Source organism: Penicillium vulpinum (assembly GCF_028829585.1).
Source record: "Penicillium vulpinum strain IBT 29486 chromosome Unknown utg000003l_segment0_segment0, whole genome shotgun sequence".
Lineage (NCBI taxonomy): Eukaryota > Fungi > Ascomycota > Eurotiomycetes > Eurotiales > Aspergillaceae > Penicillium > Penicillium vulpinum.
In genome coordinates, this window is record NW_026643243.1 from 8,750,510 (window position 1) to 8,775,682 (window position 25,173).

The following is a 25,173-nucleotide window of genomic DNA, read 5'->3' on the forward strand; positions in this document are numbered from 1 at the left end:
TACAAAATCAATGGTGGTTGATGCCGAGCATGAAAAACGAGGCCTCAGGCAGCAAAAAGAACGCGTCAAGAACTCTAAACCATGCAGACCTCAACTGCCAAATATGAAAAAGACCAAGCCCAACCCTAAATGTTAGAATACAAACGCGTTAGGGTACCAAGGCATCCACCCCAAGAAGATATTACGTTCAAGTCCAAAAGGTCAAAAATATTTCAAGTTTTGATTGTATTCGTATCGGATCGCACTTGAGTGCTTGATCCCACCATGTCCATGGTGCCAGCCGTGATGTAGAAAGGCTGCTATGATACAAAAAAGCTCAGAAGCGAACACTATGGACGCGCAATAGTGGTAATCGAGTGTTATGAAAAGCAAAACCCAGAGACCCATGATGATTGTAGTAAAATAAATCAGAGAACACCCCAACGTCCCATCGTACCGTGAACCAGCCCGGAAAAGAAAAGCACAAATAATTTAGCCACCGAAACCGTAGAGGGTACCTGAGGCAAAAAAATGTTAGAGACGCGTTTTGTAACGGAAAGACGCGTGGAAAACTTACGGCCCTGGCGCTTGAGAGCGTAGACAACGTCAAGAGAAGTGACAGTCTTGCGCTTGGCGTGCTCAGTGTAGGTAACAGCGTCACGGATGACACCCTCGAGGAAGGTCTTGAGGACACCACGGGTCTCCTCGTAGATCATAGCAGAGATACGCTTGACACCACCACGGCGTGCGAGACGACGAATAGCGGGCTTGGTGATTCCCTGAATGTTGTCACGCAAAATCTTGCGGTGACGCTTGGCGCCACCTTTGCCGAGACCCTTTCCACCCTTGCCGCCTGAAATGAGACGCGTTAGAACGCGTTTCTCTTGAAGAAGCAGATTCAGTGTGGGGTAGTGACTTACGGCCAGACATATTTAATATGGATTAGAAGAAAAAGGGAGGTTTTAGAAGTGGGATGAAGAGTTGGTAGTTGAGAGATTGATGGAATCGATGGAAAAAAGAGGAAAAGGAAACAGAAGTGGTCAGAGGATATTTGTATGATACGAGAATCAGCGAGGATTGGGAAATCACGCGCTAGGGATGACGTCCACCAATGAGCGCACAGGATCACAGACCAACCTTGATCTACCGGGAGACCCCAGAGTTGGAACGCCGACTTTGCCGTGGACCATCTTTGATCCTCCTATAATCTGCCACCAACAATGTAAATCTATAATAAAAATGGAACAATTATACATTCCAAAGGGTGGTAAATAGAGTAGAATGCATTAATTGTTCATACAAAGGGGGTTGGGTGCAAGATCAAGAATTCAAGTGTTTGACATTCTATACTCCCTGATCCTGTACTCTCATTGGTCCAGGGCTCGCTTAGTTGGCAGTACCAGCACTTTGATTCAACTTGACCAATGAGAGCTCACCGCAAATCAGTCTCTGGGCTACACTCTATGCGGTCCCCAATCTTACGCAAAATCGGCTCATCTCCCCTGATTCGTGGCTCCCTTCCAGATCAATCCCCCCCTCCCGTTTCCTACAAATACTCTTCCCCCACCCGCCTCTCTCTTCCCTTTTGCATCTATCCTCCACCAACCAACTATTTCATCAACAAAAACCACTTTTTACATCAAGTCTATCATCAAAGATGGCTCGCACTAAGCAGACTGCCCGTAAGTATATATCTATCATATTTTATTCACCTTTTTCTACTTCATCGTCGACGTCTGCTTAGTCAGACCTCAACATGAAGAGAGGATTTGGTGACGCGTTCACGCGTTGGGATCTCAAAATAAAACATTTGTACTAACTGTCTCTGATAGGTAAGTCCACTGGTGGCAAGGCTCCCCGTAAGCAGCTCGCTTCCAAGGCCGCTCGCAAGGCCGCCCCCTCTACCGGAGGTGTCAAGAAGCCTCACCGTTATAAGCCCGGTAAGTTTCATCTCATGTCAAACGAGATATCCGTAAACTATACTTGTGAAACATATTCTAACATTCCATCTCCAGGTACCGTCGCTCTCCGTGAGATCCGTCGCTACCAGAAGTCCACTGAGCTCCTGATCCGCAAGCTCCCCTTCCAGCGTCTGGTCCGTGAGATCGCCCAGGACTTCAAGTCCGATCTCCGCTTCCAGTCCTCTGCCATCGGTGCTCTCCAGGAGTCCGTTGAGGCCTACCTCGTCTCTCTCTTCGAGGACACCAACCTGTGCGCCATCCACGCCAAGCGTGTCACTATCCAGTCCAAGGACATCCAGTTGGCCCGCCGTCTCCGTGGCGAGCGCTCGTAATTTTCTCTTTCGAGCTGGTTTTCTGAAAGGCGATCACGGGGTTTGTTTTTTCTTTTTATCATGACTACTGGCGATACATGATGGGTTTGCTTTCAAATATCAATGGGTTTCGGCACCGGGTTGCTTCGCAATTTTGCTTTTTTATCGATGCTACTGCTCACCATCGATTGATGGATCAGTCATGGGCATGTACATTATGGGCTTCCCTTTAACATGATGCCTTAGCGCGCATCATCTCATGACAAGACGCTTCAATGCTGTCTTCTATGATTCATCACTATTTTCCTTTCTCGTAAACAGTAAAGCGTAATTCTTTGTGACTCACGCGTATTCTCCTGTATCGGTCGGCTAGGGCTTTCCATGGGAGGGGGTTGTCTTTGTTTTGGATCCTCTTCGTGTTCTCGTGGTCTCGTGTCAGACAATCCTCGGTCGCAAGATCGCCCTTCGTCCAACGCTCAACGATACTATCCAAAAATGATACAGGAAATTATTAAATCTGTTTATTATTCTATCTCTTGACATGATTATTTCTATGTCAACATAAGTGATTGTATCCCAGCCTGAATCTTCCCCTCAAAGAGGTAAGTGATACGATACTTCTATAATTAGACAGTAACAAACAGACAGACCCTTAAGATTAAAACAGCTCTTGACCACTTAGAAAAAATAGTCAAAAGAACGTGGCCCTTCTCCTCATACCGGGACTTCAGGACTTCCCTACCGTCCAATGTAATTCGACCGAGACTCAACCATGCCTTCGCCATGACTTAATGCTGATCTAACAATTCACTGGGAGTTCCAGGTTTGGAAGTTTCCAATCAAGTTTTGCAATACAACAATACAACGAACAACGAACAACTAAACAATCAATTACATACCACACAACCTGAACTTGGGGTTCAAACTAGTTCATACCCATACCGCAAAGCCCTGATCAGCCCCCCAAATATTTGCCACACAAGCACTTACCTCCAAAGGAAAATCCCAAATGGATTGGGATTTGACTCACAATGACGTCTCATAAAATCTGCAGGGCTGCACCTGGAGGAGTCCCGACCATCTATGGGTAGAAAGAATATCAGAATGACTCATTAGTCTTGATATCACGAGGGGATATTCTCGAATAAATCGGAATCGTGCATTTAGTATAGTACCAGATGATCAAGTCTCAAATTTGGGAGAAAAACCCTGGAAGGTAAGTAGATCAGGTGAGTTCTTTCCGATGTTTGTATCAAACTCGATATGGATATGAAATAGAGGCAACTGCAGCACGTTTCCAGGACGACAATGCAGGTTTGACGGTCTGACACTGCGTATGTATATGGATTGTTGGACAGGTGATCTGTTTGATATTTCCTACACCGCACTTGTAAGGCTGAACTAGACGTTAGATGGCAGTTGAGGTCTCAAGCTTTAAGTGGAGACATACCTAAGTAGTGACTTGAACGCGTGTTTTGTTTCTGTGATCTTACTAACAATATAACTGGAAAATTGTTAAGATGAGAGAACCAAGTAGTTGAAGCTGACGGATATCTATCAATATAGTTTGACACGTATAACCCTTTTGGGTACGAAGATCAAGGGTATGTAGTCTCGTCGCAAATGTACCTCTTGGTGGATCCCAATCCAAGAGCTACGCAGGCAGTGGCCTGAGGCGAAAAACAAGATGCCAAGACTCCTGGAAAATTCTAGCTTATGTTGACCGTAGTATTGGTGGCTTCGCTTTCCTTGGTTGTCCTTGGGCTCATTTTTTTTCCTGCAAGCCACCCGTGTAGTTTTTCCTAGTTCTTCCTAGTGAGTGGCACTGCCGGGCGAATCTCGGAGATCTAGCCTTTTATACTAGCCTAAGGCTTTTTTTTTTTCCCCTTTCTTTTTTTTTTTTCTTTCCCAATGTGCATAACTAATCACTATCAGAGATTAGAACCAGGGCTGGACCTAGGGAGATATCCCGAATTCCAAGGTTGATTACATTACTTGAGTCCGTGCTCAAATTGCCCAGGTGACAGTTTATATCAGTCCACGAGTGTCTTTGAATGGCCCCAGATGGTCTGATGGGGCTATGCGAAGTTAGATCAAGAACGAACGGAATGCGCATTCGCTGGTCTGACTAAGATGTTGATTATATCTGAACCTCGGGATAAAGCACATCGTGGATGCCTAGCTTGGAATTGATCAAATAATCGAATGCTGACGTTGACTTCGGCAGTCGTATCTATTGCGGACCGAGCACTGGGGGCTGAATTGGAAAAAGATTACTCCGTACATATACATAACAGCTCCACTCATAACTACAACATAAGCGCCATAAAAAAGTAAGTACCCCTGAGATTGAGGATTGATAATCATAGTCTTACAGCGGAGTACTCCGTAGTATCATGTGTGCATATATGGAGTTTAGTCGGTCATAAGGATCATAAACCCCCGTTTATGTACGTGTGTCGGAGATTATGAGATGAACCCGATTTAGAGAACTTTAGATTCTGAATGAAGCTTCGGTAAGGTCCCGAGTCCGAAACGGAACGACCGAATTCGGGGTCTGAGTGTTTATGCACGGTCCCGATGGATTGTACATCTTATGAAGCTGAGTATTATATGTATAATATGTAGTATCAGGTATTATGTACAATAAGGTAAAAATAAGTTCCACTATACAGAACAGGGTAGCATAACAGAATAGAAAGTGCTAAGAATCATAAGGTTGAAGTATGAAACATTAGGTAGCTAAAAGGTCGATGCCGCATACCCGGGTGGCTTTGGGAATAAAAACTTTCATAAATCACGTGGCGTAAAAACGTGGCTGCAAACAGATAAGTGCCATCTCCCTTTTTACAGGGTACATATGGTATATTGGGTTGAATTACATCTAGCTTTGTGGTTTTACTTATAAAAAAAATATAGAATAAAAGGTATACAATTTAATAGAAGATGAAATATGAAACATCTACAAAAATATACCAAAATATCAACAAAATATCAACAAAAAAACACACAAGATCTGATGTTTCATCGGAGGTATCTTGTCCGGGTCCGGGGGTCCACCTATGTAATTCTACTTTCCACTTATCCATACTTTATCTGCATATGAATCCATGGATTCGTACATTTTAATGAACAGACCCCCCCCCCCCCCCCCCCATACCTTTATATATAATGTATATATTATATAACTGGGAGGTCTCCTAGGAAAATATATATTTCCTCGGCATTCCTTGGTCTTACTCTCCACAAATCTTACCCCACCTCTTTTTATTATATCTAATACTGTTAACTATTGTAATCTCCAAGCTACCTGCCCATCATGGCAGACTCAGAACCTCGTGTCTCCGACAAGATTGAGACATCTACCCCGACGAAAATTCCATACTGGCGCATGGTCTTTGATCAGGGCGCCGTCACGCAAGAGATTATCGATCACCCATACCCCGGTTCTGGAACGCAAGAGGATCCTTATGCAGTAACATGGATTCCCGAGGATCCTCGCAATCCCATGAACTTCAGTGAAACGAAGAAATGGTCCCTTACTATGCTGGTGGCCGTTGCAACCTTGGCGGTTTCACTGGTATCTTCTGCCTATACTGGTGGTCTCAAAGAGATCCTGGTGCAGTTTAACATCAGCCAAGAAGTCGGCACTCTTGGAGTTTCCCTTTTCGTTCTCGGTTTCGCGGTAAGACCTGGACTCCCCTGAACATCCAAACTATCAGTCTTTTTTTTTTTGAGCTTGTGCAATCTGTTTTATATGCATACTAACATTGTTACTCGCTTTGGTATAGATCGGACCTTTGCTTTGGGCTCCACTGAGTGAGCTGTTTGGTCGCCAAATCCTATTTGTTACTACATATTGCGCTCTCACAGCTTTCAATGCCGGTGTTGCAGGTTCTCAAAATGCCTGGTCTATCATCATCTTTCGATTCCTCGCCGGTTCTTTTGGATCCTCGCCTTTGACCAACGCCGGTGGTGTCATTGCGGACATGTTTCCCGCTAATCAGCGAGGTCTCGCTATGACTTTGTTTGCCTCCGCACCTTTCCTTGGCCCCGTTCTTGGTCCCATCATTGGTGGATTCATTGGTATGAGTGATGGTGGCTGGCGATGGGTCATGGGTTTCCTTGCCGCCTTTTCTGGTGCCGTTTGGATTATCGGCGGTCTGCTTATCCCCGAAACATATGCCCCCGTGCTTCTCCGCCGCCGTGCCGAGAGACTCTCAAAGCTGTCGGGCAAGCTCTACCAGAGTCAGCTTGACATTGACCAAGGCAGAATTTCTCTCAAAGAATCATTCAAACTGTCACTGTCCCGCCCCTGGATTCTGTTGTTCCAGGAACCTATTGTGTTCTTGCTATCTCTTTACATGGCAATCATCTACGGTACCTTGTATATGATGTTCGCTGCCTTCCCTATTGTCTACCAGCAGTCCCGCGGCTGGAACCAGGGTATTGGTGGTCTCCCCTTCCTCGGTATCATGACTGGTATGTTGTTTGCCGTCTGCTACTCCATCTGGGATAACAAGCGCTACGTCGCGGTGTCCAACGCACACAAGGGCTTCGCACCCCCGGAGGCACGTCTCCCGCCTTGCCTCATCGCATCTGTCACAATCCCAATCGGTCTATTTTGGTTCGCATGGACCAACTACCCCTCAATCCACTGGATAGTCAGCATCTTAGCCGGCGTGCCCTTTGGTTTCGGAATGGTTCTAGTCTTCCTCAGCACTATGAACTACCTCATTGACTCCTACACCATTTTCGCCGCCTCTGTGTTAGCCGCCAGTTCCGTCATTCGTTCCCTCTTCGGTGCCGTTTTCCCTCTCTTCACCACCTACATGTACCAGGACCTAGGTATCCACTGGGCATCATCGATCCCGGCCTTCCTAGCGCTGGCCTGCGTGCCATTCCCATACTTGTTCTACAAATACGGAGCCTCGATCCGCGCCCGTTGCAAGTTCGCCGCCCAGTCTGAGGCATTCATGCGCAGGATCCAGGAACAGGTCTCCGCAGCGCCGGCGCCGGTCGCAGATGAGAAGGTGGAATACGACCGCACAGAGGCCCCCGCCATCGAAGGCTCAGTCTCCAGCGAGTCCCAGGACGCTGCTACCGAACCTGCCGCTACACAGCGCACTCGCAGCCGTGCGCACTCGGTCGCTTCCACTCGCACTGTTGGCTCGTTGGCTCGCTCGGTTACCTATGATGGAAACCCTTACGATATCGATCGTGTCCATACTCGTGACTCATTCAAGCAATAAGCGGCTGCTGAGAAGCTTGTTTATATTCCCCATAACACCATCCCTTGTCCGGGCTCGTCATACATATACATGCCGCCTGTGTCACTATAATCATAGTTTCTATTCACCCCCTTTTTCATGTCACAAAAAGTACGCCGTTTGCATGTTTTGCCTTTGATACCCGTTCATACCATACTGAGGACAACGTTTGAACCTCATCCGACTATTGTTTTTATGGGATGCATCGTATAGAGCTGGAGCCGGAGTTTGTTTTTAGAGAAATACATATTCTTATCAGTTTTCAAATCAGTTCAGTTTTCTTCAGATACCTTGATGAGGCTCTCCTATGGGTTTCTCCTATAAATAGAGTAAATCCAAGTAGATTCAATCGGAACCTGCATCCGGCACTTAGTTCGATTTCACCCGCTTTTCGGCTCTTATCGCCACAAACCCCGAGGTCGGATTTTCGGATTACAAAGTTTAATGTATTGTTTTCGAATTCCTAACAACCCTCTTTCCTTCAACTATTCTTTGTAAATAAAACCAGGCGTGGTCTTGGACATGAGCCTCCTTCGAAATGGCCTCTTATCCAGGGCCTCGACCTCATCAACCTTCACCCTGCGCCGACCGATAACCCCCAGATCCCAACCCCAGATATTGCGCCGAGCACGCCCACAACGTCGATACAATTCCGACTCCCCTACAGGGAAGACGCCTGCCGAGAGAAAAACCACACCTTCACACCCACCGCACTCGCACCATTCAACATCCTCAACTCCACCCAAGCTGCCGGACCCAACTTCCGCTGCCACAGCCGCAGCCGGAGTAGCAACCACACCCGTGCGTCGTGGAGTCCGCGAGGTGATAAAGGCGGGTCCGGTGGGGAAGTTCGGAAGATGGTATGCGCGCGCGCAGGACCGCAAGCCATACACGACGCAGTTCTGGAGCTCGATTGTTATCTACCTGTGTGGTGATCTGAGCGCGCAATTGTTCTTCCCTTCTGAGGTTCCTGCGCCTGCGAAATCGGACTCTGAGGATGGGGATGTCTTTGCGCAGGGGGATGGGGAAACTGTGAGCGCTGGTTATGATCCGCTTAGGACGCTGCGGCATTTATGTGTTGGTGCTGGGTCGAGTATTCCGTCTTATAAGTGGTATGTTTCGGGACTTTGCTATATGATATGCGATTGATGGTTTCTTATCGGGCTATTACTTTACTACGTGGGGGATATTGGTTATGCATACTTGTTACTGACATAAACTACTCTCTTAGGTTCATATTCCTCGGCAACCATTTCAACTACTCGAGCAAGTTCCTTTCGATCCTGGCGAAAGTCGTCGTGCAGCAGTCGTGCTTTACACCTGTCTTCAATACATACTTCTTTGGCGTGCACTCTCTGCTTGCTGGTGCGACGCTCGACGAGACCTGGGAGCGGTTGAAGAAGGCTCTGCCCGTTAGCATCCAGAACAGCGTCAAGCTCTGGCCGGCTGTTACCGCGTTTATGTTCATGTACGTGCCGCCGCAGTTCCGGAACATCTTCTCCGGGTGCATTGCGGTGGGCTGGCAGACATATCTGAGCTGGTTGAATCAGAAGGCTGCTAAAGAGGTTGCGGCTGCTGAGGCGCTTGCTGCGGCAGAGGGGATGGGTGTTGGTGCGTTGCATGCTGTTTCAGGTGGGAATATGATCTCTGCTGGGACTGCATGAATTCAGGGAAAGTAAATTTAAAAGCACGGTTTAGGCTGGTGGATATATATAGATTCATAGACCCCTGCCGAATCTTGGCGTCGGGGATTTTCTTTTTGTTTTAGAGCGAAGCATGGGATACCAAGAGCAATTATTTAGATTCATAGACACTTCACTCTCTTTGCTAATTTATTTTCTATGTAATATCTAATCTTTTCTACGATTACCAAGTATGAGATGGTCAACCAGTAAGAGCGACCGGATTCTTAAGGCAGCTTCCTCATGTCGGCGCAGATACACCAGGATACCGGAGGATTTATTAATCCTAAGTATGCAGTAATATTTCTTATGTAATCAGGACAGTATAAATTGCCAGGAAGTCAATACAGCAATACGGAGAGTTGAATACCATTGATTGGACCCATACATTTCCACCATACGGAGTAGTTGACAGTTATAAGCCCGGTTCGCACTGAATAAGACTACTATATCGGCATATAGTACCTAGCAACTTGCTAGAAACTGTCTTATAAACCTCCACGAAGCCACTCCGCAGAAAGTCATCCCTTGTTTCACATCAAAACAACACAGCATCCAGCAATAGAAACAGTATCGATTCTCTCCGCTATAAAGGGCGATAAACTGAAGGATACACCGCAATAGCTCACCTGGTTTGCGAAGGTGCAGCTATACGCAATGTAAAAAAATGTCTGGGATCACTGCAACCCGGATACCCCGTCAACTGAACGACCTAATACTCTAAAGGAACCGGTACAACCAGAATATCCTAAAGAGGGCACCGAAACAGATCGAAGGAAATAGAGAGACCAAGCAGACGTGTATAAAATGAGCTATGCTCGATGGGAGAAGCAAGCAAAGGGACTGAGTGATATAAATAAATATATCCTCACCTATCTTGACCCAGTACACCACCTCGCACTGATCATATATCGTACACCGTATAATAGACTTATATATCTGAAGTCTCGGTTCGCTCGATCGACCGCGTATAAGGAGGAAATCCGAATAAGTTAGAAAGTGTTTACAATACAGAAGCCGACTAGAGATATCGATAAGTGGCTCTAAAAGTAGAACTCGCTAAGGGAGCAAGCGGTTAGTCTTGGTATTAAGGACGGAGATACCAATAGGGACTTCCTATACGCCGTGAAAGAAGTTCTACCTATATAGTGGTAAGGCAAATACCAGGAAATAGTGATAGAAAAGAAGGTATACGATACCCGAGATCTCCTTAAATCATTCCGCGCGATAAATCGCGAGATAGGAGCACAGGTAGTGTTATCAACCACTCCTCCAAAAGGCGCTTTCTCGACCTAGTAAGGTCACTAAGAGGCGAAACCGGAAACAAAGCAAGAGAAGCTTCCGTTTAAGAAGAGACACTGCCCTTATAGTAGCTCACACCCGAAGTATAAAGTTACTACTTACTGGCTCCTAAACGAAGCGATTCGGCCAGAAGGGTATACCCTAAACGAAGGGAAACTAGAGAAAGCAAAGAAGAAGTTAGGAAAGGACCACGCTTAGAAGCAATAGATAGATAAAGTGATAGCTGAAGCTTAGTAAGCTCAGCAAGCACAGGAAAAACCAGCCGAATCCGCCAACCAAGTCAGCTTTACAACCACTTTTCGAAGCAAGCCAAGTAAAGCTATACAGATTAGTAAGTATATACTCTCTGTAGTAAAGGTAGGCGAGCCCTCCCTCCGTAACCGGTGGATTCTTAATACCGGATCAAGTGCGTATATCTACAATAACCGAGCCCTATTCGTCGACTTTATACCTAATATAATTGACCTAACAACCGGAGATAGTACTACGCAGGTGCTAGGGAGAGGCAAAGTTAGACTTTTAGGGAGACACCCGGTAAAGGGAAGGATAGAGATCACCTTAAGCGACGCTCTATACTCACCAAGTTTCTATACGAGTCTCGTGTTATACGCGATACTAAAGAAGAAAGGCGGCCTCTGGTACCAACGTACAAACTGTATACGGGACCCAAATAATAGACCTGTCGTCTATATAAACCTATAGGATCAATTCAATCTCTGGATCTTTGACAAGCTAGGCGAGGCTCCGCTACAATAAGTATATACTGTGCAGTAAGCACAACGGAAATCAGTGAAGCCACAGGAATCAAGGGCTTCCTCTGAAATTTAGCACCGACGCCTAGTATATATTCAACCGCGGACCGTAGCAAAGCTTACTACTATAGTAGACAGCGTTGTTCTTAACGATAAAGGAGGAGTAAGCACAGAGTAAGAATCTCTATATTAGACCTATAAGACAGGAAGTGCTCCGAGGTAGATTTTAAGACGATAAGTTGGACGTACCTTTGGACGTTTTGGAAGGGTGTATTTCGACCTAATTCAGCTGCAGCTAGCCTACAATAAGCACCGCTGGATATCCCACTTCTACCTAGAAGGACCGAGATTCCACTGGATTATAACTCACGAAGTGAAACCTGAATGTTAATTGGCCATCAACCAGTTTGTACAACTTATAAGAAATCAGTGGAAGCTACCAATTAAGGCCTTCCACTACAACAATAAAGCAGCAGCTGGTAGAGCAGCGGAGTATAGTCTTATAAGAGATAGTATCCTGATATATCACTCCCCCCTAGGGTACTCAGAGATAAATAGGTATACTGAGAGATCAGGTAGAATGATTATTACCCGGATGCGTATACTCGCCCTCGAAGGGAACCTCCTAAAGGAGCTATAGCCGGAGTTCGTAAGCGCCGCCGTATAGTTATTAAATCGTACACCAACGTATATCGCCGCCGAGAATCGGTGGGTGGTACTATAGGAGGAAGTGAGGAAGGAAGTCGCACTATAGGCGCCGAGGATAAACCTATCAAATATTAGGTTATATAGAAGCTTGGCGTACTGCAGGATTGAGAAGTAAGTACAGTCCGATAAGATAAACCTACGTGCAGAGATTGGCTTTGTAGTAGGATACCTTACCTCGAATATCTGGAAGATCTGGTTCCTATATAGTGGGAAAGTGAGGTATATCAGGGATACAGTTATTGACGAGATACGAAAATATACCCCTGATTATAAGAAATATCAGCCTATCCCACTACCAGCTATAACGGGACCATAGGAACTCACCGTTAAGGAGGTCGTATAGGTGATAAACCACCAAATTACTAGTTAAGAGGAGACTAGTACGATAGAAGAGAGGACTCAGGATCTACAGGAAGCACAGGAGCCTCAGTAAGTACAGCAGTAAGAGGAGGTTCCGCAGTAAGCAGAGGTCCAAAAGATAACAGTTAACTAACGAGGGACTACCCCAGTCTAGGGGGTGGGTGATAGGTTATATTGGCCGACCCCAGACCCTCCACTATAAGCACTACTAGGTTCCTTTCCGATTGAACAGCCCCTACTACCACTACTAATCACCCCACCGCAGGAGTAAGAGAGGTATACTGGCTCTGGTTAGGGGGTAGATACCGAGGGAGATTAAAGGGACTAGATCCAGCAAGAAGAAGCGGATCTTAAAACCACTAAAGACGAACTAGAGAAGCAACTTCAGACAGAGCTACTGGCTCCGAGAAGAGAGATAATCGGAGATATAGATACCAGCAATATACTCAGTGGTAGGCGTAGACGCTAAGTAAGGTAGGAAAAAGACTTCGCCTACGCGATAAGCACTACCTAAGAAGTGGAACCGCCGGCGCTACTCTATACTTTTACCGCTGGCTTATACGCTGAGAAACCAGACACTCGCCGCCACCGAGACGACCTCCCACCACCGCTAAAATACTGGAAGGATATAATAAACCACCTATTTCAGGAAGGTTTTCTCGCAGCGATAAGGAAGGAGATCAACTCCCTCTCTGAAAAGGGGACTTTTAAGGTTATTAAGAAACTAAGAGACCGAGGGAAGTAGATTCTCCCTCTTTTATAGGTGTTCTTATACAAATTTGACTAGGACGGGTACCTTTTGAAGCTTAAGGCCCGTATCTGTGTACGCGGAGACCTTGAAACTATCTCTTACGAGGAAAAGAGAGCTACTACACTAGCAGCAAGGACAGCGAGGATGATTTTTGCCTTGGTTGCTGCCTTTGATCTTGACCTAAGATAGAGAGATACTGTCACCGCGTTCCTAAACAGCAAGTTAGACCAAGAGACGTATACGTATATACCTAAGGGATTTCAAAACCTAGGTAAATACTGGAAGTTACGTCGCGCGCTATACGGTCTACGGATTTCACCACGACTTTGGCAGCAAGAAGCAGCAAGCGTACTCCGCAAGCTAGGTCTACAGCAAGTACCAGAAGACCTATACGTTTTTATAGGAAAAGGACTACTGGTTTTCTTCTATATAGATAATATCCTAATCGCCAGTTATACCAATGCAAAGGCGTAGGCACAGCAATTAGAGCGAGATCTCGAAGCACACTGGGAACTGACCGATTATAGAGAAGCAGTATAGTTCCTAAATATACGAATCATTCGAGACCGGCAATAAAAGAAGCTCTGGTTATATCAAGATAGCTATATAACAAGTATTGCTACCCGATATCACTTAACAGAAAGGGCACTAGTCTATACTCCACTGCCGGTTGAGGAATTGACCCCTTTTCAGGGGGTGGTAACGCTAAAGGAAATCCTGCTATACCAGCAAAAGGTGGGCTTAGCAGGGTATACCACTATTATTACTAGGCCCGACGCTGCAAAGGCGACCGCGAAGCTCGCGCAATTTCTCACAAACCCCGGTCCACAGCACCAGTAAGCAGCTGATCGAGTTATCACCTACCTCTACTCCACCCGGAACCTAGCGATTGAGTACGGAACAGCCAATACTGGGACCGACTCGGTGCAGTTTGCAAGTAACGCTTCGTATAGAGACCACCCGGATAGAAAAAGCTCAGCTGGGTATATCTGTCAAGTATACGGCGGTCCAATTGACTGGAAAGCAAGTAAGCAACCCACAGTAACAACGTTAACCACAGAAGCAGAGCTACTCGGCCTATCGGAGGCAGGAAAGCAGCTCCAATAGTAGCGCCGATTGCTTCAAAACCTCGCCTTTACTCCGTCACACCACCTAACAATCGACTGTAATAACGAGAGGACTATCAGCTTATTGACAAGCGAGGACACAGCTTTTGAAACGAAGCTTCGATATATCGATATTCACCACCATTGGCTCCGCCAGGAAGTCCAACAGGGTCGAATACGGGTGCGCTGGGTGCCTACAGCAAGCATGGTTGCTGATGGCCTCACCAAATTGCTCACTCGGCAAAAGCATAAGAACTTCGTGCGACTGCTCAACATGGTTGATATAGGCCATCTTATAGACTAGGAATTACAAGATGATACAGCGATCTCAGCAAGCATACTGGGACCGCTGAGGGGGTGTGTCGGCGCAGATACACCAGGATACCGGAGGATTTATTAATCCTAAGTATGCAGTAATATTTCTTATGTAATCAGGACAGTATAAATTGCCAGGAAGTCAATACAGCAATACGGAGAGTTGAATACCATTGATTGGACCCATACATTTCCACCATACGGAGTAGTTGACACCTCACATGGCAATGACGCACCCGAGCGTCAACTCCATTTACGGAACAGAACAGAACATGATCCCCTCCAGTCGCAGGCATGTCCTGCCTAGCGAGAAACGAGGATGAATCTGACTACGGATCAGACTTCACTCCAGATGAAGAGGATTTGATAAATAATTTGCTGAACAAGGCCGTCGTGGAATACGCGAACGACCCCGAGGCTATTTTGATCTCGACGCCAACTTGGATCTCGACCCCAACACCCCTCGAACAAGTCACCGCCCCAAAATCCCCAGAACTCGCCGATCTCGAGTCATTGCAACCAGAAGCCCTAGCGGCACTTGTTGCAGATATAGAGGATGGCATTGAGCCAGCTAGCGTTCGGCTGCCTAAGGTGCTGGGCCGGGAAAAGCCTCGTTCGCCATGGCGGCAGTCGCAGCCTCGACCAGGTCAGGCGGTTAGACGGGGTGCGAGTTCGAGTGCAATGGGGAGGCCAGGTCCGCACACTGGCTACAGCAACAGGCACAGCCCGTTTGGTATGTTTTTGTTTTTGTCTTTACATTTTCCCTTCCCTTCCCCTTCCCGGTCGATCGTCCGCACTTTCCTTATAGACTCGTCCCATTACGTCAAACATGAATCGAGCTGACAACATCTTCTCCCAAGCGTTTAGTTGAGAACCCTACTTCAACCGAAGGTCGAGCAAAAGAACGCGAGCGCAACGCAGTACGCGAGCAAGAATGGATAAAACAGGATCCCACCGAGGCGGCGCTCGACACTCGAACCCCCGTCGAACGATACCGGCAAGCACCCAATAAAGCATTCTCAGTGACTGATCTCGTCTCGCCAGCTTGGTGTGAGTTGCAGTACTGGCTCACGTTGACCAAACATGGGCGGAAGAAGCCGACTGCTGCGATGAAGAAGGGCAGCTCCATGCACAAGACGCTCGAGGATGAGATATACACTACTGTGCCCGTGGACATCACGACTAAAGAGGACGCGTGGGGTCTCAGAATATGGAATGTTATCCAGGGACTGCGCATGCTGCGAGATTATGGTGTTACGCGTGAGCTGGAGGTTTGGGGTGTTGTCGATGGGGAATTTGTCAATGGTGTTATTGATGAGTTGTCCTACGAGTGCCCCAACCCGGAGCTTGAGGCCACTGCTGCTGGGTACTATGCAGATGCTGTAGCATCGCGCACTGCGCTGCCAGAGTATCAGATGTCGTTGTCGGACTATTTGCTTTCTTCTTCCCAGGGCGGGATGAAGCTTTCGGACCTGGGACAGACTGAGGTTGAGGAAACGGGGCACATTGAATCGGAACTGCCTGCGGCGGTATATAACCTGCGCCGGATTTATTTGACAGATGTGAAAACGAAGGGTAGCCGATCATTGCCGACTGTCAAGAGTACGGGCTTCCGGCCTACTCTTTTACAGGTTCAGTTATACTATCATATGCTTAACAGAATGATAACGAGTGACGATGTCACTATTGAACTTCTCGGCACCCGATACGACTTCGATGCACAGAAGCCGTTTTCAGATACCTTCATCTCGGAGGTTGGTGGCCTGAACGACCAATACTTCGACGCTCTCCCCTCCCAAGAATCTGAGCCGAACGAGGGCCCTTCTACTGCTAGCGAGGACTCAACTAGCATCCTGCTAACACATAACAACCTCTCCCGTCTTTGGAGTCTCATGATACACCAACTCCGCCTCACATTCCTCCCCGATAATTCCTCCGACACACAATCCGTTGCACCATCTATCCCATCTGTTTCCCAGCCAGAGATTCTGGAACCTTACTCTACTCTCCTCTCCCCGGTTCTCACAGCTAGATATCTCTCATCTGCCGCAAACGAGGACCGAGAGAGACAGCTCATCGGAAGCCGATCTTTCCTCTTCGATCCAACATCCCTCACCTCCTACCTCACCGACCAGATGACCTGGTGGCGCGGCGAGCGAGATCCCCGCGGCGTGGATATCATGGACGCGTGGAAATGTCGGATCTGCGATTTCCGCGATGAATGCTCTTGGCGTGAAGAACGTGAGATGGCTTATGCCAGACGGGGTGGGGGTCGGAGAGCTGGGTCCGTTGCGGATATATGATTTGTCTTGCTTGAGTCTCGGTTACATTAAACGCGTTCAGCGAGAGTAGATATACGGAGTTTACCTCTGAGCATGCTTTTTATTACATCCATTTTGCGCCTGTCGAGGCCATCTTAATCCAGCGAGCGGCTTTGGAGATACGGTCTTGAGACCTCTATATTACTCGAAAAGAAATATAGTCAAAATAGGCCGAAATATATCACAATTCCACTCAAAGAGGATACCTCCTAATCTCATCTTCCTTCTCAAGATCCAACCCCCCTTCAATCTGCACTCTATGCTTCTCATCCAAAAACTCCAACAAAACATCCTGGTACTTCTCCTTCCCCTTATACCGACTAACATCATCCCCCCAACTCCTAACCGCATCCGCCAAACGCCCAGGGACATACGGCTCCTCCACAATACCAGTAATAGGCTCAAAATAAGTCCGAATCGTAAAAACCACAGCCCCAGATCTAGGCAATCTCCTCAACGACTGCCTCTCCGAACGGAAGAAATGATTCTCAATAGTCCGGTTCTTCTCCGCCGTATTCCACGACACGGTCTCCGCATCCTCGGACCCAATACTACCAGACCACGCCAGGTTATCGTCAACCTGGATGAAATAGTTGTTCCGCAGAACAGGCTCTTCGGGCTTGAGTCGTCGGAAGAAATTCATCATTCCTTTCTCCAGCTTGCTTTTGAACTGCGGTACGTCGCCCGATGTGTGGATTTCAGATAGTCGCATCCCGAATTTGTCGCTCAGGCGCCAGAACCCGGCTAGCAGAATTGCGCCGGCTAGTAGGTAGTATTCGCCGTCTGGACGCTCGATCATTATGGCTAGGTCGTCTTGGACCAGTCGCGCTGCTGTTGCTATTGGGTCTTCTGGCAGTGGGCGTTGGGTTATGTTGAAGGTTTCATTGGTTACTTTGTTGGTTATGCCCATTGCGGTCTTGGTGAACATGCTTGGGTATCTTTCGGGGAGGTAGGCGCATCTGGTGGGAGGGGTGTTAGTGTGGGATTTACTTGGATATGGATGTAGTATGTTTTGTTGGCTCTTACAGTTCTTCGAGCAGTTCGATTGCCGCATCCATTGCCTCGGGTGCTGTATGGCAGCATTTGCTCCCGCGCTCTTTGATGCGGAGTGCTTTGTCGGCGTGGTATTTTAGATAGTGGTTGTCGAGCTCTGTGTTCGGGGTATATTAGTTTAATGGTTGGTGGGATTTGAGTATCGAAGAACAACTCACCGATCCATTCGTCCCATTTCATGCTTCTTAGACCCAGCGTGACGTAGTAGTTTCTGTCAAAAAAGGTCAAAACACATCCAGTATTATATCCAATGAGTTTGTTCAACATACGGGCCGTATCTAAAGGGCCGGTAGGGAATTGGCTTTGTTGAGTGCACATCCCATCCTGAGTACGGGGCTGCTGTTGGCCGTTTGAAGTCTGATGGAGTCCATTCTATGTACCAAGAGTTAGTGAGTCTTTCTCATTCTTGTATAGGCTGGCATTTACTTACCACCCGGTGGCCTGGTAACCTTTCCTCTCACACCTGCGGGTTTCTCTATACTTCTAGAAGCCCACTTCCGTGAGACTATGATACCAAGCCATATACAGACATTGAGTATGAGAAAGGCTTCCACGACCTTTTTAATTGGGATTGATGAGATAATAACCCGTAGGGACTCAAGTACCGACATAGTCATCGCGAGACACTTCTAAACAGTACCTAGTTTGAGGATACATCAAGAATAGAAAGGCGAGGAACCAAAAGTCGTTTTAGTATATAGTGAACACAAAGCGGATCGCCCTTATCAAGTACAGTGCGGAGAAAGATATTAGCTACTCAGATGGTTCTCTCATGCGAGATGCCGTGTCAATCCGATACGAGATAGGTCATCTTTTGGTCAACATGCTAATTGTGGCTGGTAATAGAGACTATCTTGTCCGGGGAAGAGGGGGGCAGCGTCTTTTTCGAGCTCTCAAATCCGAGACTGCATGCTTCTGTCCGTTGTTTGTCTGTTGTTGGCCTCTAGGTAGTGAAGCGGAGTGAGCGACTATCTGCGGAGAAAAGCTAGTAGGGATCTTTTATCCGAATTGGGAAAGGTGACGCTACACTTGTACTCGATAACCTCAAATGTCACTTTTTCTTTCGATGTGAATGTGTGTTGATGTTTTTACATAATTCTTCTAAAGGTTTTACCAAGAAGAATTTCCAGGCGTATCCTGGATCTATACGTGGCCTGCGGCTGTCCTTTGGAGAAGACAGTATTCGCCCCATTTGCGTCGGAACCGAGCTGGGATGACTGGAAAATCAGGAATCCAGATCAGTCGACCTAGCAGACCTGTTTGAGACGCATCGAGGAAGCTTGCGCAGGAAAGTGGCTCCCACTGCGCCTTATCCAAGAGGTAATGAGGTTCTAGCTCGGTTGCGTCGTGGCCAGGGAAGTAAGAGTCAACCAGGAAGGAACATTGAGAAATATCAACCTGTTGTGAAATCAGCATATGGACAGGAGTAATCATTCCAGCGCCATATTGAGACACTTACGTATTTGCTAGGGTCCTCGATGTTGAGATCATTCATGCCAGATGGAATCTGTGAAGCACCATTCAAACGCCCAAGGTAGCTTGGCGAATCTGGAAACTCGCCCGGAAGTAGTCCTCGGAATTCACTTCGGATGAACTTGGCGCGCATGTCGTTGGGAAGGAAATATGATGACGGGAAGCGATACCACTCTTTACTGAAACACACCGAGGCTCCCGCCTGCGCGATATCCACATGCTGTAAGGGCTCAAACACCTTCAATGGGGCATTGTAAGCTGTAACCATTCCTAGAGTGCGCAGCATGCCGGCATTTAGTGCAACTAGAACAACAGACATGGCTGCAGCAATCTTTAATTTAGTTGGTACGCGGCCGATCAGTTCCTTCTGGTTAGTGGAGCCAAGGTAGGTCAGGATAATATGGAAGCTCAAAGCCGCGCTAAGTGCTAGAAACGGGTATGCTGGGTACATAAACCGCTCCTCCTTATGTGGCTGGACCGAGAAAATCCCAAACCACATGTAGAAGGGAGCGACCAGGGTCATGGACCGCAATGACGTTTGCAAGGAGGTGGTGTGCGATCGAAGGAGGATCTGGAAAAGGAGGAGGGGTGCGGATAGCATGGCGAGGACAAACCAGACATTGAAGTTGAGTAAGAGGTTTCGAATATAGAAAGTCCACGGCTCAGTTCCAAAAATATCCGGTCCCTTACCTTCTCCCCCCAAGACGTTGTATGCAACAATGTTCCAAGGCACGAGAACGAGCTTTCGGAAGAAAGCATAGTCAACTGCAACCTCAAGAGCCTGTACTAGGTCTTAGGAAAGGCCTTGAAACAAAGTAGATTGTCACTTACCAGAATGGACAAACAACGAATGATGCCATCAAAGACGTTCTGCAAGAGCCAGCCGACATCTCCAGAACTGAAACTAATAATAGCCTCCTCAGCCAAAAGAGGGACAATGAGAGCACCGGCAAACGGCCATCCAATGATTGTCCCCAGCCCAAACCACATGATGCCCTGGGCTGTTTTCCGGCTATTTTTCCAATCCAGGAATGAAGCTAGACCAAGCATAGACATATACATGGTAAACGTAGAGGGCAAAAAGGCAGTCGAAGCATGAAACATGCCAGGGCTGAGTGTGACAATCATCACAAACAAGAGACCGATGCGAGGGCTGAGTGTACGGCAGATCGCAGAGTATAGTCGAGTCTGGCAGGCAGCGCATAAAAACGCGAGAGATAGGCGAATTGTGTAGAATTCAGCTGTCTTGCTGTGGACTACCCAAGACCCGATCTTGCCTACAGCAGCATGGAGCGACACGTAGAGCCAGCTCCGTATGGAATAAACCGGAGAATATTCCCAGGTTTGAAGGCCATATCCATGCTGCAGATAATGCGCAGGTTCCCAGAAATTGAACACCTCATCGCAATCCTGAATCGGAGAGAATATTGCGGCGAGAGTGTTGGCAGCTAGGCATAGGTAGAGAGTGATGTTGAGGGGAATGTAGAAGGGAGGTGATGGGGTTCTGTATATAGGTTAGCGTCACGTTTGATCCCACACATATTCATACACATACTGCTTCTTTGTACGAGGTTTATGGGCATCACCCAAGCCATTGTCGTTCCCTGTCATCTTGCCAAGTTGAAGTTACGCTGAGGATCCATGGAAAGAGCTGCGATAACTGATAAGACCTTGTTGACCGCCCTGCGAAGTCCGGCAAAATAAAAAAAAGTTTCTCGTCCGGCTTTTGATCTTTCGGGTTACACTTTTTTATTGAATAAATTCTTGAGCTGGAGATCCAATATGGATGAAAATCGCCACCCCTCGAATAACATCGCAGGTGCTGATGAAGGCCCTGCTCCGAAAAAAACCTGTCTTATCGATACGCCTATCGTAGGGACCCCAGACAACGGCAGCGATTTCTATAATACTCCCTTGGCTGCAGGCACACCAGACATGGGCATAACCAGCTTAAATGATGGAACCAGCACTACTGAACCCTCTACTTCCTCGAAGCCAAGCCATATGATCCCCGGATTGAACCTTATTCACCACTCCTCTGAACAAGAAACTGGCTCGCACTTGACCGCACAGACAACCAAGCAAGAGCAAGAACAACCAGTGAACCACCAAGAAGCCGAGACAGAAACCAAACAAGAAGAAATCCTGCATATCTCCCAGCCCGAGTCCACCGAGGCAGTGACGAAGGAGGAGACAGAAGCGAATCAAATCAAAAATGAAACCACTGCTCCCCTCGAAGCCATGGATGTCGAGCAAGATACCAACCAAGACAATATGATCGAAGCCACTGGTCAGGCTGGTGACGGCGAAGAAGAGGAGCACCCTGAGTGGGAGGAAGACTCATCGCCATACGAGTCATCTTCAGACAGCTCTGATTCCTCGGACTCCGATGATAGTGACGATGAAGACTATCCTATCCTCACTGCCGAGGAGCAAGCACAGATTCTCATGCGCGCGGAAGGTGGTTCCGATGACGAAGGAGACGGCAAAGGGAAACCAGGTGGACAACTGCGAACCACCAACGAGATCGAACAGGAGGTTCTGCCTGTACCTGATGTTAAGATCACCCCCGAGATGAAGATTGTGTTCCTGGGCAAAGTTCATGCCGCTATCGATAACAATGTCCTTATCGAGGCTAATACCTCTGGAGAATATCAGGTACTCGAGTCAGGCTCCTTGCTTTGCTCTGACGATCGCGAGGTCATTGGTGTAGTAGCAGAGACCCTGGGCAGAGTGGAGAATCCTCTTTATACCATCACATATGCCACAGCCTCCGAAGTTCAGGAAAAGGGCTTAGTCAAGGGGAAGGATGTCTTCTATGTTGAGGCGCACTCCACCTTTGTGTTCACCCAGCCGCTCAAGGGCCTGAAGGGAAGTGACGCTTCCAACTTCCACGACGAGGAAGTTGCCGCCGAAGAGATGGAATTCTCCGACGATGAAGCGGAGGCTGAGTACAAGCGGAAATTGAAGCAGAAGCGACAAGAGCGAAAGGAAGCCAGAGAAGGCCCAAGAGGCAAGAAGCCGGCCCCAGGACCTTCGAAATTGAATCAGACCGAACTCAACTATGACGATGCCGGAGGTGAGGAGGGCTACACCCCTCTTGCACGCCCTACAAATCTCCACGAGATGATGAAGACCCGCGAGCCACCGGTTGAAGGCAACGAGCGTGGTGGGTTCCGTGGCGGAAGAGGTCGTGGCCGGGGTGACCGGGTTGACCGTGGACGTGGAGGACGAGGCAGAGGTGGACGCGGAGGAAGGGAATGGGAGGACCGTCGACCCCAGCAGGCCAGCGGCTCAACCCACGAGCCTCAGCCTCAGCTTCAACCTCAAGCCCAACCCGCTGCTCCTTACGGCCAGCCAATGTACCAGCAGCCGCAGCAGCCATATGGAATTCCTCAGCCCTTCGCCCAATATGCGCAATACGCACAACAGCAAGCCCAGAACCCGCAACTCATGCAACATCAGCCGCAATTCGGCCAAAGTGGAGCGCAACCACAGATGCCCTTCCAGTTCTCTCAATATCCGGCCTTCCAACAACCGCAACCCCACAACTTCCCGAACATGCAGCAGGGTGCTGCTCAATTCAATCCTCAATCCATGGCTATGATGCAGCAACAGCAGCAACAATTCTTGCAGCTTCTGCAACAACAGCAGCAGTACCAACAGTCTCAGCACCAGCACCAGCAGCAACAGCCTCCCCAGGCCCAAACCCCAGCTATGAACTTTGATCAAGTCAAAGCCCAGTTGGATCTGCTGCGAAACCTGAACGGCGGGAACCAGGGTCCTCCTCCTTCCTGATAACTTTGTTTTCCATACATGTTCTTCTGTGATCTGTGATATCCTGGCGGAATTTGCTTTGCATACGGAGCGGGGTTTATATGAGTAGGGGTTTTTTATTTGATCAAAAGTTTTTCATAGCTCTAATTGAGTGTTGTTTTGAACGATTTACGGTGCCTACGGGACGGGGAATAGTAAGCGCCTGAAGCATCATGTATATGAATGATAATCGCTATGAAGCAGGTTCGCTATCTGTAAAAGTACAATAGACCTAGACCTTGCTGATCCAGCCGTAGTATGTAATGTTTTCTCGTTAATGTTCAGCTTGCTTGGAACTCTTCGCCAGTGTCCAGAAGTTCTCCATCTTGGCTCGGGACAGGGTTTCTTTGGCAGTAGAGTCTGTTTCACAGATACGAGCACCAAGCCATCTCTTGAAGGCCCGGTCTTTGACCTGACCTTCCCAGAGAAGATTACATGTGTTCGCGCTAAAATCCCGGGGCTCTCCCTTTTCATCCTCAGTGGATAACCAGGAAACCTGGGCTTCAGGGCTGTCTGCAGGCACTCGATCAGATCCAGGGTTTTCGGTCCAATCAATGCGGTTCAGCATCAACTTTCGGTAATTGTTGATGGAGTGCTGGCCGCCCTCGACAATCACTAGATTCAACCGGGGATGCATGACACATACACCTGTCAGATTATTTTGTTGTGCGTTTTTGCCGATCTTGAAGCGGTTCCGGCCGCTCGCCAAACTGTCAATTCGATACACAGATTGGAAGACGCCCAAAGAGGCGTCCTTCTCCTGCTGAGCTGCCAATTTCTCGCGCCGTTGCTCCTTGGTCAGTTTGCGGTTTTCGTTGTCTATCTCATGCTTCTCCTTCCGATCTGCGATCTCCCTGGCCACACGAGCTTCCACAGCCGTGGGATCCAACACAGCTTGTTCTCCCAAGACCCGCATGAGGTTGGATTTCTTGACTTTCGGAGGCGGTGCTTCCTCAAGTCCTAGTCTTATCTTGGCTTGCTGTTCCTTCAGTTCTGCCATGCGTCGCTGTCGACGAATCTTGGCTTGTTCTTTCGGAGTAAGGAACATGGGCTTTTGTGCAGGCATGTGCTTTTCTTGCGGGGGTTGGAGCTCGATGGGATGCTGTACATAGGCGTTGATGGTATTAAGTTTGATGTTTTGAGGGTCATCAATTGCGTCGTAGCTGTCACCATCAACCAATTTTGCATCCCACCACTCGAGAGCGGGCGGAGCAGGAACAAGGAATGCCTTCTCCACATCCAGGTCCTCATCAAGCCCGGCCTGTCGGGCATGCTCTTCTATTCTTTTCTTCATAGCTTCCATCCGTGCTTGTGTGCGTAGAGCCGCTGCCTGTTGGATATATTTGCCCTTTTCATTGAAGTGAAGCTCTCGAGTTTGTCGAGGCTTCGCAATTGTTGCTTTTGGGTTGATAGCGGGGTCAAAGTAAGGGTTATTCCTGATTTCCTCCACAGACGGACCGGACAGATCAAGCTGGGGCCCACCGGCACGTTTTGACTTAGACTGTCGTCCATTCGCACCGCGATATTCTAGTGCAGCGTCGGAGAGAAGCGCGGGATGAAGGCCGACATCCAGACCGCCGCGAGCCTTGGCCATGCCCTCGTCGTCATGGGCCAGTGGTTGCTGGTAGGATGGTGCGGGTGCACTGGGTCGTGGTTGGGATGGTGCGCTGGCTCGTTGAGTAGCTGCAGCAACTCGAGCTTTCATTTGTTCTAGTTTTGACATCCCGGTAGTGGGTGCTGGCGGAGGAGTACTCGCAGAAACCGATGGTGGTGGTGGTGGTGTTGGCGTCGCTGCCACGACACCACGCGCTTGTAGCCGAGCGCGCATAGCTTCTGCCTTTGCCTTTGCTTCTGCCATTATTTTCGCAATATCTGGCTTGCCCGAGGAAGCACCTCCTTGACCTGGTACTGGGGACCCATGGTTGGAGCGGGTCCTTTTCTGGGAGTTGTCGTGTTGATCTTCAGGGTGAGGACGCTTCAGCGCGTTGCCCGATGTGTCAGCCATAATGTAGA

The 25,173-nt window shown here is 48.1% G+C and overlaps 9 protein-coding genes across 9 annotated transcripts; 5 read left to right on the forward strand and 4 right to left on the reverse strand.

Annotated features, from left to right (window-relative positions):
- Positions 1 to 371: 371 nt before the first annotated feature.
- On the reverse strand, positions 372 to 955 carry N7479_008349 (histone H4). The gene is made up of 3 exons (XM_057256043.1): positions 900 to 955; positions 557 to 832; positions 372 to 497 (listed from the first exon to the last, which is right to left on the reverse strand). The coding sequence occupies exons 1-3, from the start codon at positions 907 to 909 to the stop codon at positions 472 to 474; spliced, it is 312 nt and encodes a 103-aa protein (XP_057109905.1). The 5' UTR covers positions 910 to 955; the 3' UTR covers positions 372 to 471.
- A 681-nt stretch (positions 956 to 1,636) lies between these two features.
- On the forward strand, positions 1,637 to 2,546 carry hhtA (histone H3; the record flags this gene model as incomplete). The annotated part of the gene is made up of 3 exons (XM_057256044.1): positions 1,637 to 1,661; positions 1,812 to 1,919; positions 1,995 to 2,546. The coding sequence occupies 3 exons, from the start codon at positions 1,637 to 1,639 to the stop codon at positions 2,270 to 2,272; spliced, it is 411 nt and encodes a 136-aa protein (XP_057109906.1). The 3' UTR covers positions 2,273 to 2,546.
- A 3,024-nt stretch (positions 2,547 to 5,570) lies between these two features.
- Positions 5,571 to 7,503, forward strand: N7479_008351 (MFS transporter; the record flags this gene model as incomplete). Its single annotated transcript, XM_057256045.1, has 2 exons — positions 5,571 to 5,936; positions 6,043 to 7,503. The coding sequence occupies 2 exons, from the start codon at positions 5,571 to 5,573 to the stop codon at positions 7,501 to 7,503; spliced, it is 1,827 nt and encodes a 608-aa protein (XP_057109907.1).
- A 540-nt stretch (positions 7,504 to 8,043) lies between these two features.
- N7479_008352 (Mpv17/PMP22 family protein) lies at positions 8,044 to 9,185 on the forward strand (the record flags this gene model as incomplete). Its single annotated transcript, XM_057256046.1, has 2 exons — positions 8,044 to 8,633; positions 8,753 to 9,185. 2 exons carry the CDS (start codon positions 8,044 to 8,046, stop codon positions 9,183 to 9,185), a joined length of 1,023 nt encoding a protein of 340 aa, XP_057109908.1.
- Positions 9,186 to 14,791: 5,606 nt separating this feature from the next.
- N7479_008353 (exonuclease V) lies at positions 14,792 to 16,800 on the forward strand (the record flags this gene model as incomplete). Its single annotated transcript, XM_057256047.1, has 2 exons — positions 14,792 to 15,230; positions 15,365 to 16,800. 2 exons carry the CDS (start codon positions 14,792 to 14,794, stop codon positions 16,798 to 16,800), a joined length of 1,875 nt encoding a protein of 624 aa, XP_057109909.1.
- Positions 16,801 to 17,011: 211 nt separating this feature from the next.
- N7479_008354 (heme-dependent oxidative N-demethylase family protein) lies at positions 17,012 to 18,488 on the reverse strand (the record flags this gene model as incomplete). Its single annotated transcript, XM_057256048.1, has 5 exons — positions 17,012 to 17,777; positions 17,845 to 17,968; positions 18,030 to 18,082; positions 18,141 to 18,243; positions 18,302 to 18,488. 5 exons carry the CDS (start codon positions 18,486 to 18,488, stop codon positions 17,012 to 17,014), a joined length of 1,233 nt encoding a protein of 410 aa, XP_057109910.1.
- Positions 18,489 to 19,014: 526 nt separating this feature from the next.
- On the reverse strand, positions 19,015 to 20,955 carry N7479_008355 (dolichyl-P-Man:Man(6)GlcNAc(2)-PP-dolichol alpha-1,2-mannosyltransferase; the record flags this gene model as incomplete). Its single annotated transcript, XM_057256049.1, has 4 exons — positions 19,015 to 19,269; positions 19,331 to 20,125; positions 20,176 to 20,848; positions 20,900 to 20,955. 4 exons carry the CDS (start codon positions 20,953 to 20,955, stop codon positions 19,015 to 19,017), a joined length of 1,779 nt encoding a protein of 592 aa, XP_057109911.1.
- Positions 20,956 to 21,126: 171 nt separating this feature from the next.
- Positions 21,127 to 23,142, forward strand: N7479_008356 (RNA-binding snoRNP assembly protein NAF1; the record flags this gene model as incomplete). Its single annotated transcript, XM_057256050.1, has 1 exon — positions 21,127 to 23,142. The coding sequence occupies one exon, from the start codon at positions 21,127 to 21,129 to the stop codon at positions 23,140 to 23,142; it is 2,016 nt and encodes a 671-aa protein (XP_057109912.1).
- A 292-nt stretch (positions 23,143 to 23,434) lies between these two features.
- On the reverse strand, positions 23,435 to 25,165 carry N7479_008357 (U4/U6-U5 snRNP complex subunit PRP3; the record flags this gene model as incomplete). Its single annotated transcript, XM_057256051.1, has 1 exon — positions 23,435 to 25,165. The coding sequence occupies one exon, from the start codon at positions 25,163 to 25,165 to the stop codon at positions 23,435 to 23,437; it is 1,731 nt and encodes a 576-aa protein (XP_057109913.1).
- Between the last annotated feature and the right edge of the window lie 8 nt (positions 25,166 to 25,173).